Source organism: Onychostoma macrolepis, chromosome 16, assembly GCF_012432095.1.
Source record: "Onychostoma macrolepis isolate SWU-2019 chromosome 16, ASM1243209v1, whole genome shotgun sequence".
In the NCBI taxonomy this organism is placed as follows: domain Eukaryota; kingdom Metazoa; phylum Chordata; class Actinopteri; order Cypriniformes; family Cyprinidae; genus Onychostoma; species Onychostoma macrolepis.
Genome location: NC_081170.1, coordinates 6,791,335 through 6,805,016, shown reverse-complemented (window position 1 = coordinate 6,805,016; position 13,682 = coordinate 6,791,335). Strand labels below are relative to the sequence as shown.

At 31.8% G+C, this 13,682-nt stretch overlaps 1 protein-coding gene across 31 annotated transcripts in view; it reads right to left on the bottom strand.

The window, feature by feature from the left end:
• rims2a (regulating synaptic membrane exocytosis 2a) overlaps window positions 1–13,682 on the bottom strand; it is a 175,052-nt gene that overhangs the window by 36,544 nt on the left and 124,826 nt on the right. For 29 of the 31 annotated variants that reach the window (XM_058746410.1, XM_058746408.1, XM_058746411.1 and 26 more), the window contains 2 exons: window positions 8,818–8,921; window positions 6,832–6,998 (listed from right to left, as the gene is read on the bottom strand). In XM_058746410.1, the coding sequence (XP_058602393.1) occupies window positions 6,832–6,998; window positions 8,818–8,921 (271 nt within the window). Of the gene's footprint in view, window positions 1–3,527; window positions 3,640–6,831; window positions 6,999–8,817; window positions 8,922–13,682 lie in introns of those variants that run through there. The other 2 variants (XM_058746431.1, XM_058746430.1) reach the window with 2 other exon arrangements.

The window sequence follows — 13,682 nt, the reverse complement described above, 5'->3', positions numbered from 1 at the left end:
TATGTTAAAATATATGAAAAAAATAAATAAAAAAATAGGCAAAATTGAATATAGACTTTGGCTTTGAATTTTCAAGATAGAATATTCAAAGCCAATGTCTGTATTAAATTCTGCCACAGTGGAAACATTATGAACTACATTAGCTAATATGAACTAAGATGAATAAATAAGTATATTTCCTTGTATATGCTAATTTTTAAAAAAAATTATTAAAATCAATTGCATTTTAACATTATTGAAATTAACAGTTGTATTTTTATTAACAAATGTTAACAAATATTAATAAATACTGTAACAAATGCATTGCTTGTTAACTAAATTTAACTGATAGACCTTATTGTAAAGTGTTACCAATGTCTTAAATTATCTTCATCATAAAATGTGATATTTGTGATTAATATCAATTAATTCGATTTTTTTCCCCCACTTTTAATAATTAATTATTTTATTAATGGATTAAGGGATTAAGTTAAGGAATATTAAACTTAATTTTACAATATTGTTTTTCTGGGGTTAATGGGTTAAGAAAATGATTTTTTATATTTTAATTTTACAACATTTTTAAAGTTTTAAATTAATTTAGCATTCCCTGAAAACGAGATAGCTCAGACAATTTTGCTTATCAAGTGCATTTATCTCATTTAAAGGATGCTTATACTGCACATTTTTACTGGAAATCAAGTCTAAGTTACTGATTTAGAAAATGATTTTTGCAATAAAGGACTTCTGCATTTGACACTGAAATCTCTGATTTGAAATCGTCTGACTAAGGCTAATAATACCACAAAAACCAATGGGAACGAATAAGAGTTGAAACATCTCATGACCGTCTGTGTGCTGTAAACTCATGCTTCAGCGACCACTCACAAACCTCACTGACTCTGTGCCTTTTAAGGCAATGCTAAGTAACCTCTTTACGGCTTGTTTTCCTTCTTTTTTCCACCTTCTAGTTTCATACATGTATATTAGTCATGTGATTGCATAACTAACCCACAGAAAAGTGCCACTAGAACACATGACTTGTATATATTACACAAGTCACCCATTGAGGCAGACGATGCCTGTGGCTCTTCCACCATCGTCAATGTAATCGCCGCTGACATCACTTCCTGTTTTCTCAAAGCACGTATCGGCTTATCCATCATGCCTCAGTAAACACGGACAGACAGAAAGATCACCTGAAGAACACATGACATTAAAGGCAAACACTTCTTGCCTCTTCAGCTAAATCACTGTTTCTCATACACAATCTGCGTCCAGTCTTTGCTCATTTAATGCAATATGATCAACGATACTCTTCAAAGGTCTGTGTACGCTTCCAGTCACTTATTAACAAAGAAAATCGTGTTGCTATCTCCCTCATTACAAACCCGATCAGAGACTAATGCATTGCTCAGAGGCCCAGATGACAAGTGCAGTGTCAACACTGAGAGATGATGAACATGAGATCAGAAATACCACAAATACGGCCTGAAAGAGCAGTTAAACACGAACAGAAAGAGCTGGACTGATGGAGCCTGGTACATATATCAGTGAATCTTACAAGATGTGATATTTCACCCTGAAATAAATAAAGTAGATATTATATTTTGTATGAAGTAAATGAAGCTGTGGCATTATTGGTATTATTTCATCAAAATTAAGCCTATTTTACTGATTACTGTAAATGCAAAAAAACAAACAAACAAAAACATTCTAATTACTGTATTGTACAAAAACACAGCAAAACTACTACAACTTTGACTAAAATTAAAATGTATACAAAAACTACTAAACTTTAAAATAACTTAATATATAAACAAAAAATACTAAAAATTACAACACAACAAAATTACTACAACTATAACTAAAATAAAAATGGAAAATACAAAAAATAAAAATTATAGTTTCTCCATATTACAAAATATCACTGCAAAAAACAATTAAAAAGCATTTTACAGCATATCCATTATAGCATTTTTACTGTAATATAATAATAACACTAAAAATCATGGTATGTCATTTATGTCAAATACTGTTTTTCATTTGAATGAGAATGGCTATAAAATAAAAATCACATCAAATACAAAATGTAACTGAATAACTTATAGAAACAAGAACTGCTTAATTGTCATGAAAATAAGGTCAAAATGCATAATAAGGTCAACTGAGTGTGAAGCTGTATCTGAATGGAGGCCTTTATAGGGGTAAAAGGGCTGTTAGAAGGTCTGGAGACATTTAAATAAAACATTTCATGACATGTTCTTAATAAACCTCAAATAAAGCCGTCACAAGTGTTGAATTTTAGTCGCAGCACAGTCAAACAGCAGCACATTAAAATGCCATACAGACATTAAACACACATAAGCAGCACTAGCACAGGACTGATTCATTCATCATGAGTGGATCACCATGGCTTGCCACCTACTGTATCTATACACTCATTTCACTGGACTTGAGTTGGCAGCTTTAGTTCAGGTTATATCTGGAATACATTATTATTCAGGTCGTCCTACAATAAAGAAGGTATCCTTGACTTAATTACCCAATTCCCAACTCTACAACTGTCCAATTCCCTATTCCCAACTCTGAATAATAGCACTGAACTATTTTATGTTTGGTTAAGTAATTTTTTAATACAAATACAGATAAATCTATCTACTTTATAATAATAATAATAATAATAATAATAATATTGTTGTTGTTGTTTTAATGACTAAACAGGCAACAAATTATTATTTTAAAGTTAATATATATATATAAATTTCAGTTTTGCTTTAAATAAATTCATTAAGGCTTGCCATTTATAATAAATGTTGTTTATAATGAATGCCATAACAAATTATGTTTATTTTATACTTCCTGTTCTGTTCTGAATACTGTTATAATCAAAGGATTTGTTGTGGATTGATGAGAACTAAAACTAAAACCTTAAGAAAAACATTTCTTAATTTGAGATGAAATAAAGGTTAACCAAATAAATGAATAAATAAAAATGAGCTACAATTAGTCATCACAACATTTCTCATTTTTATTTAGTTTAAATTGATGAACTAAAATAACCAAACTAAAAAAAAAAAACTAATAAAAATGACAAAACAGTTACTGAAAGTTACTAAACATTTAAAATTAAAATATATATAAAAGTATATAAATATATAATATAGAAGAATAAAACTAACTCAAATATTAGTGAAAACTATAATAGTACTACAATGACACTAAAATAATACTGAATGTAATGTTTGTAAATATTTTGTTTTATTTACCAGTATTTAACATTACTTCTGAAATAAATAAATAAACAACTAAATAAATAAAAGTAATAGTATTTTGACAAATATGTTATGTTATGTATTTTTATTTTATTTTATTTATTTATTTCAAAATTACTATCACTTTCAGGGTAAAACTTGGAAAGTGTAAAAGCCATTTGCAGTGCACCTTGTTCAGGCATGAACAGAATATACTAATAGTATGTTTGTATCCAATGGAATGTCTGGTAGTTACGGTATAAGATACAGCTGGTTGCCATGGCTATAGGTTACCTGAGGTCCATCTCTGAGACTGTCCTCTGGGCCACGCCCTCTTCAGACTGCTCCTCCAGCTCCGCCTCCTCTCTGTCTACACTATCTTTCTGTCTCCTCAGCTTTCCAGCCCTCCCACCTCCTCTCTTCCTCCCTCTGTCCTCCTCTAACCCTCCATCCTCCTGTTCCTCCTGTACCGCCTCCCCAACTGACTCCTCCCCCTCCCTGGAGAGGCTCCGCCCATGCACTGCATTGCTGTGGGCGTGGCCGGTAGAAGCAGAAGCAGAGGTGCAAGCAGCATGCAGAACAAAAATGAAACACAGTGAAAACAGGTGTCAACACTACCTGAATGTAAACCGTAAAGTAAGAATGAATGAATGACAGCACAACAAAATAACACAATGCAAACAGTAAAACAACAGAAGCCAGACAGTATGCACATAAAACAGAACAAAAATGTGTTTCAAAGCTTGCAGAACTGAAATATTCACCTCTAGTTTGCTGGTGATTATTTGCAATTATTTCAGTAAAAGTAACTGTTTGTGTTCGCTGACATGGAGCAAATTATGAAAATGTTGGACGACAGACAAATGCTATGAAAGTACACTGCCATTCAAAAGTTTGATGTCAGTACAATGTTTTTTTTTTTTTGAAGAAGAAGAAGTAATCTGTTATGCTTACCAAGGCTTCAATTATTTAGTCAAAAATACAATAAAAACTGTAATATTGCGAAATGTTATTACAATTTAAAATAATAAAATATATTTTAAGATATATAATTATTTTAAGTAATTTATTCCTGTGATCAAAGCTGAATTTCAGTGTCTCTTGATCCTTCAGAAATCATTCTAATATGCTGATTTGCTGCTCAAGAACCATTTCTTATTATGATCAATGTTTAAAACAAAGGCTGCTTAATATTTTTGTGGAAATTATACATTTTTTAAGGACTCTTTAATTAATTGAAAATTTATTTGAAAAATATTCTGTAACACTGTAAATGTCTTTACTGTCAATTTTGATCAATTTAATGATTAAAAAAGTATTTATTTCTTTTAAATAAAAATGTACTGACCCCAAACATTTGAAAGGAAGTACATATTAAATTTAAAACGTATAAAAAATGTCACAGTCTACATTGATTTGGCACCAAACTCACCTAAACCGAACCCAATCTTGAACGCCCTCAGACCCAAATAATGATGAAGCCTACAGAGCTGCTGTTTCTCTCAGGCCATGTACACACTGCTGCTAAATATGATCCTCACTCCTTTTTTAGTGCTTAATCCTGTTCTGTACACAGCAGGTATTTATAGGAGTGATAACCTCATTTTATAACCAAATGTACGCCTGGATGATTCAGATATGAGATACGTCTTGACCCATATGCAATTTTGGATACCAGTTTAGCAGATGCTTATATCCAAAGTGACTTAGAAATTAGCAATTCATTACAGAGCCAACAATATTTGCATGCAGCATTCAATATATGTGTAGCCTGACTATTATTCTGGACAAGAAGTGCCCACTTAAACTGAAAGAGGCTGTTTGATTGATAGTGTCCAGCCATAGTCTGTTTTGTGTTATAATGTATAAGTATTTGTTATCTAGTAATACATTCTGATTATTTCATAAACATGATTTTATGAACCCTTAAACTTTGACGACAAACTTAGCTCTTTTAGCTAAAATGACATACAATATGAATTAATTTAACTTCCTTGCATTCAAATTCTGCATCCTGTTTGCATTCTCAGTTTAAATTCAGGAATTAAAGGGATAGTTTACCCAAAAATGAAAATTCTGTCATTAATTACTCATCCTCATGTCATTCCAAATCTGTAAGACATTCGTTCATCTTCGGAACACAAATTAAGACATTTTTGATGAAATCCAAGAGCTCCATAGACAGCAAAGCAAATGACACATTCAAGGCCCAGAAAGGTAGTAAGGACATGGTTAAAATAGTCCATGTGACATCAGTGGTTCAACTGCAATTTTATGAAGCCATGAGAATACTTTTTGTGCACAAAGAAAACAAAAATAATGACTTTATGCAACAATTTCTTCTCTTCCGTGTCAGCCTTTAACGCGCATTCACTAGAGTACTGACGCAGAAGCCGGCGTTCTGGCATAGAACCTGGATGCACTGCGCCTTGTTTACAAACAGAGGAATGCACATGCAAGTGTCGTGGTACACTTGCGAATGCACATCGAAATCAGAAGAGAAAAAATAATTGAATTTTTTTTTTTTTTTTTGCGCACAAAATGTATTCTCATAGCATTATGGGTGAACCACTGATGTCACATGGATTATTTGAACAATGTCCTTACTACCTTTCTGGGCCTTGAATGTGGTTGTTGCGTTTCTGTCTATACAGGGCTAGAAAGCTATCGGATTTAATCAAAAATATCTTCATTTGTGTTGCGAAGATGAACAGAGGCCTTACGGGTTTGGATCGACATCAGGGTGAGTAATTAATGACAGAATTTTCATTTGTGGGTGAACTAACTCTTTAAATTGGGATGAGGCATTTCCAAATTTAATTGGTGCATCATCTAGGCAAACGTGACTGTTTCAAGTTAAAGCAAGTCAATCAGATTAGAACTGCAGAGTTTTTGATAGTGTTTGCTAGTTACGTGCTTGAGGGCATGCCGTCTGAGGCTGAGAATAAACATACATAAAACTTGGTGCCTCGGTTTACCTCCAGCTGCCAAATGATTATGATGTTTCCAGCAGTGTTGTTATTATATAACAAAAACTAAAACTAAATCTAAAACGAATAAAATATGATTTTAAATATTCAACTAACTAATTTTCAAACTAATTAAATAGAAATGTTACCTAAATAAAGTAGTAAGGACTAAAATGACTAAAACTAGAACTGAAATAAAAATAAATTAAAGCTAAATAGAAATATATATATATATATATATATATATATATAAACTAATAAAAAGGAGAAAATCACATAAAACAAAACTAAAATTATAAAAAATAAAAATAATTCAGAATATTAAGAAATACTATAATATGTAATAAATAGTACTAAAATAATACTGGTTTCCAGACTCTGACATTAGTTTGGTCCAGAACACCAAACAAGCTAAACTATTAACATCCATGTTTCTTTTTTGCATTCAGGAGATGCCAAAACATGAGGAATTCACTCCTGCAAATAACTGCGGTTGTCACTCCCAAAATGTAGCAGTATGTACGTGGCCTCAAAGAACACCGTTTTGGAGCCCTGGCTGTGGACTGTTCCTGGACTGAACTGTGACACAGGTTTGATAGTGATCCTGACTTGAGAAGAGGCCGTCTCACCTGATCTTGCGGCTGCCCCGCGGCCGTTCTGACTGGACAGAGATGTAGCTCATGCTGCTGAATCGAGACGCACTGCTGGTTCTCGACACAGCGGACACGTCGCTGACATCACTGTCCGAAGACTTGGCCGAGAGGTTTTCTCCCCGCTGAGGATCCCTGCCTGAACGCTGCAGAACAAACACAACACATGCCATCAGATGCATACAGACAACAAATAGAAAATACAAAGGTGTTAGAGGCCAAGTGGCACTTTCATTTTCACTTATCTGACCAATGGCAAATGGGGAGAATGCAATTTCACACAAAGAAAGAGCTTAAATTAAAATACAATGAATTAAAATAATGAATAATAATCATGAATAAACAATAATGATAATGATGTACAAATGAATAATAATAATACATTCTAAATAAATAATATTAAAATAATGTAAAATATAATTAAACAAATATTAATTTCAAATAAATAAAAATAATCAACATTAAATAAAACAAAATCATATAAACAAATACATAAAATAATACATGAATAATAATATTTAATAATTCAAATTAAATTCATATAAATAAATACATAAATTATTATTATTATTAGTAGTAGTAGAAGTAGTAATAATAATAATAATAATAAATGAATGAGCATTACTTAAGCTCAAACAGTACAGCATTGGTTTGATTGCCAGAGAATGCACGAACTGATAAAACCTTTACCTTGAAGGCAAATTAAGTTGCATTGGATAAAAGCATCAAATACTAATAGCATAATTTGATAAATTAATTTAATAATATATTTATAAATTAATAAATAATTATAAATAAATGTATACATTTTTATTTTTTATTTATTAGGTTTTTTTTTAGAAAAAGTACCCTAAACAAGCATCATTAAAATGAAAAGCCACTGCGTTTGTACTAAGGCTTTCCTGGTAATTCTGTCTTGGACAGACATGGAGAGGTATTGTAGTGTCTTATGTAACATATTTATTTATAAGGTGCTCATGGCTCGCTGATGATGATTATAAACATTACGTCCTAAATGGCGCCTCTATCAGACAGAGCAAACAAACAGTCTTTATCTGCTTTTAATAGGATTCTGCACAACTCATGGGCCTGTAAAATGATTTTCATACCACGCTTAAAAGGATACAAAGGGAAGGCAATATACAGTAGCCATATATGGAGCTGAATCTCAGCACAATGTTCAGAGTACACACATACTAATGTATAAACTGAGCGGAGACCACAAACCTGGAACACTATATAGGTCTATAAAAAAAAAAAATCACAATTGCTGGAAGTGGGCCACCAAACAAACATCATGTTTAATCTATGATCACTTAAGTTCAAATAAGCAATGTGAATGGCTGAAAAGTGCTCTGCTTTTCTGACTACCTGGACCTAGTTTTACTACAGGCAAATTAGTTAGCTAAACTAAAAGCTACAAAAAAAAAGAAAAGAAAAGCTAACTAAACTAAACTAAGGGGGTGAAAGAAGAGCTTGGTCATTAAATAAAAATAAAAATAAAATAAAATAAAATAAAATAAAATAAAATAAAATAAAATAAAATAAAATAAAATAAAATAAAATAAAATAAAATAAAATAAAATAAAATAATAAAAAAAAAACTCAATAAAATCAATAAATGAAAACAAAAATGACCCCATCTTTATTAAGATTAAAAAAATTTAAATGGAGAAAATTTTAATAATGAATTATAATAAAATTATTATTATTAAATATTAAATAATTCAAGTAACCAGGAGTACTATTTAACTGTGATGATCTCATGTAGCGTGATTGCAACTGATAAATTTATTCAAAATACAAATATTATGACTAGAAAACATGAATACAAACTAATTTGTGAAATGAGTGATGAGCAGAAGCATATACCTGTACTAACTATAGTATGACTATATTCAATCATTTAAAAAGTTCTGAAATGTTTTTCATGTTAAGTATTGGAGTGGTAGACCAGTTACTTGCCTTGTGATAGTCCTGCTCCAGCCTTGAATCTGAGCCGGTTCCCTGCTTATACTTGTTCATCTTCAGCTTCATCTGCCGCGTTCGTTCCTCCACATCCATTGCACCTATGGAGCACAGCAGATGTCAATGAGTTTGCGAGTTTGTTTAAAAAGTGCCTTGTGATGTTGGTGAAGCTAAATGGGATCTAATCTGTTGACCTGTTCACTAATGAGGCGTTTGAATAACGTGGAATGATTTAATACAGAAATCTTTCCCATAATGTACAACACTGAACTAACAATGCTAGCTAACATTTCTCATGAGGAGTTTCATACAATGCAGCATGATCACAGCAAATGTTTCTGAAATGTGTATAAGTTTTAATACCAAACTATCCATGAAAGAAAAAAAAATGCATTTATCAAAATGCCTGTCACCATTATTGAAGAAGCTGCTGTGTAAATTTCTTCACACATTGGCATACTTTAAATAATGCAGCACAGAGGAGAAAAAAATATATGTATAAATAAATTAATTGCAGCAAGTTACAGAAGGGATAGTAATATTTAATAATCAAGAAACTAACTGATCGTTTTTTAGGTATTTTTATGAGAGTTGAAATTTGGTTGTGTAATAAACTCACACAAACTTGACACACTTTACATCATCTGAAGAGTAAAGAATCATTTACTATTAGTAAATCAGAGTAATAAATTATGTGCATGTTCAAAGTTCAATGCTGTAGTTTAGTATAATTTAGTACTAAACACATTTAGTATTCTAAATGTTTTTAGCATGTTGTGTGATCGCTAGGGTGACTGTATTATGCAGTTTTAGGGTGTATGGTGTGTTTTTACATTTACATTTATTCATTTAGCAGACGCTTTTATCCAAAGCAACTTACAATTTGGGGAATACATCTATAGATTCATCTTAAAGAGGCAAATAGAGACAGGAAGTGCTTGTAATACCAATTTTTTTAACATGTTATTTTGGCCGCGAGGGTATTCTAAGCTGTTACAAGGGTGTTCGTGGTTTTCTGCATGTTACTATACAGTTTCAAGGGTGGTTCCTTACTGACCTGAGTCTCTGCGATACTAAAACTGATACTGAGACTAATTTAGTTGAAAAACACAATTTGATGTTTATTCATAGCAAAAAGTCCCACAAACTTCTGAAACCTTTTTGATTGCAAGGCAACAAGCTAAAACTAAGCAGCCCGTTTACACAAGCAAGGAACTGAATTTGTGGCGTTGAGCCGTGTGAATCAAACTGCATCTGTCTTTGTCCGTGCAGGTGCCGTAAATGTCAATAGCAATTTTCTCTTGCCAATAGCAATTGTGCTGTTAAGTAATTAACATGTTCAGCAAATTACCCAATGATTAGTGCTCTCAGAATCATTAGATTAATTGGATTAAATTGCAGCGCTATAATGAAGTTCATACATGCAGTGTGTTTTATAAGTTTAATGCCACATTCACAGCTGAAAGTGCTTTCGGAATGCTTTGCATCATGGGAAATCTCCCCCTAAGTCAATCCGCATACAAAAGTTTAGATATCTGCAATGCCAAAACCATACAACACACTTCATTCTCTAAACTAAGTTGTTCAAAGAGAGATGGTAGGAAAAAAAAAGAAAAAAGCACACTAATAAAAAAGGATGAAAGTGGATGCAAATAAAACTGAAATTGACATTAACACCTTCTGAAAATAGCTATGATGTGATATATCTGCAATTATGCTGTCATGAAGCCAGCTTCATTAGCTCAAGCCATAACCAAGAACTGTACGCAACAATCAGGTTAAGGTACAAAATCCAATTCCTTTTCTCCATAGAGAAATTAATTTTAAACAATAATATTGTGTGATTCAATTTCATTTACATAAAATAGCATTAAATAGCCAAATTACCCATCATTCTGAGCAGAGATCCACCAATCAAAAAAGGCACTGTTACTGTGGAAATGAAAATCTCTGCAAAAAAGCTAAGCATCGTCCACTGCCATAAAATATTAAGAATGACAGCAAAAAAATAAATAAAATAATAATAATTATAAAAAATCAATCTCAAACAGCTAACATTTGTCTATTTACAATACCATTCAAAAGGTTGGGGCTAATAAGTAAAAAAAAAAAAAAAAGCCAAATCAGCATATTAAAATGATTTCTGTAGTAATGATGCTGAAAATTCAGCTTTGGATCACAGGAATAAATTACATTTTTATAATACATTAAAACAGAAAACAGTTACTTTAAATTTTAATAATTGTTCACTTTTTTATTATATTTTTGATCAAACAAATAAAGCTTTAGTCAGCATAAGATACTTCTTTTTAAAAAATAATTAAAAATCTGACTGATCCCAAACTTCAATGGTAGAGAAAAAAGGGATATTTTGCAAATATATTGTTTTTGTGTACCATGCTTGATTTAATTATGTCATTAACAATGTTTCAGTGCCTCATAAAAGACATTAAATATACAGTCTTGCACCTTTTTTCTGATGTTCATTTTTTTAACCCCTATGGAGAACATGACTGGAGAAACAATTCCAGAATCGAGACTGCTGAAAAAGTTTTTTTTTCATTTGATGAACGCCACCATTTTGAAATGTTTTTCAAAATATGAACACACACATGATCATAATCGCACATGATTATGACTGAAGCTGATAAAAAAGCTCATGAGCTTCACAACAAACAGAATCTCCTATGATTTTCAATAAAGAAACGAGGTGAATAAAACACTCATATATAAAGGGCAGAGAGAAGGAGTTATGGATTTATATATCCAGTGAAGACAACCAAACAGCAGAAAGAGATGGTGTTCGCTTTTCAAGCACAGTCCCAGCATTCACTCCTCTATAGTTTTTACACTCATTACTACAAAAATGATAACAGTAATGATAACTGTAGATTTGAATATATTTAACTGTGTGTACTGCAGTGCAAACTGATAATCGTTGAATCTCACAACATGTATAATAGTATATTCTAATTGATACCGTATTCCACTATTACACTCTAAAAAATGCTGGGTTAAATACAACTCAGTGCTGGGTAAATATTGGACAGAACACATGCTGGGTTGTTTTCAACCAACAGTTGGGTTCAATGTTTAACCCAACCTTCTGGGCAGTAACCCAGTTATTTAGAGTGTAATATTATTCATTTATATTATTTTTAATGCATATTATAATTCATATATAACTAATTTTAAAAATAATATTTTAATATTATTATAATTTACTTTAGAAAATTAAGCCTATTGTTTTACCATTAAGATCTTTTAGCACTGACACATTCCTCAAATGTCATTAACTTAAATCAATTTTTTTTTTTCTTTTGAACTGTAAGGGAAACGTATGGAAGCTTGTTACTGCTACTGAAAAAATAAGGAAATTAGAATTTTTTTGCAATTGCAATTGCAAGGTTACATTTTGCAATTCTAACTTTTTTCTCAGAATTGCGTACTATAAATTAGCAATTGTGATTTACAAAGTCAGAATTGTGAGTCTTAAAGTGAGATACTGTAAGAATATATCAGAACGGAGAGCTTTTTTCCTCTGAATTGACTCACAATTCAGTAGGAATTGTTGGATATATTGTAAGTCACAATTCCAAAAAAATAAAAAATTATAATGGTGAAGTAAAAAAAGTCAGATTTGCAGGTTTATATCTCACAATTCTGACATTATACACACGTGGTCAGAATTGTTGGTACCCTTGGTAAATATGATCAAAGCAGGCTGTGAAAATTAATCTGCATTGTTAATCCTTTTGATCTTTTATTTTTTAAAAAATCACAAAAATCTAACCTTTCATTGAACTAAAAAAAATTGAAAATGGGGGGAAATATCATTATGAAATAAATGTTTTTCTCAAATACACATTGGACACAATTATTGGTACCCCAAGAAATTCTTAGTAAAATATCTCTGAAGTATATTCCCATTCATATTCACAATTTTGAGCACTCCAGGGTGATTATGAACATGAAATTATCCAGCCATGGCTTCCTGTTTCACAGAAATACAAACAGGATGGAAAACAAAGCCCAAATTCCCTTAATCATCCATCACAATGAGAAAAACCAAAGAATATATTTCTGATGTGCAGCAAAAGATAATTGAGCTTCACAAATTAGTGAAGTGGCTTTAAGAAAAGAGCTAGAGCAGTGAAAATTCCCATTTCCACCATCAGGGCAATAATTAAGAATTTCCAATCAACAGAAAATGTTACGAAACTGCCTGGAAGAGGACGTGTGTCTATATCGTCCTAATGCACGGTGAGAAGGAGAGTTTGAGTGGCTAAAGACTCTCCAAGGACCACAGCTGGAGAATTGAAGAAAATAGTTGAGTCTCAGGGTCAGAAAACCTTTAAAAAATTGTCAAACAGCACCTACATCACCACATGTTGTTTGGGAGGGTTTCAAGAAAAATTCTCCTCGCTCATCCAAAAACAAACTCCAGCATATTCAGTTATCAGACATGACTGGAACTTCAAATGGGACTGGCTTCTATGGTCAGACGAAACTAAAAAATTTGCTTTTTAGCAGCAAACACTCAAGATGGGTTTGGTGAACACGGGGATAAAAAGTACCCCATGTGTACAAAGAAATATACTGCTGTATTTTTGATGTTGTGGGTCTTCTCTAACCTCATCAGGTATTATAGGACAAAATTTAGAGCTGTTAAACTGGCAAATGGAGGTTTCAAAAAGTATTGAATAAAAGGGTGCCGTTAATTGTGGCCAACGTGTATTAGAGAAAAACATTTGTTTCATAATGATATTTCCCCCCATTTTAAAATCTTATTCTCCAATGAAAGGTTAGATTTTTGTGAATTTTTTAAATAAAAAATCAAAAGGATTAACAATGCAGGTTCA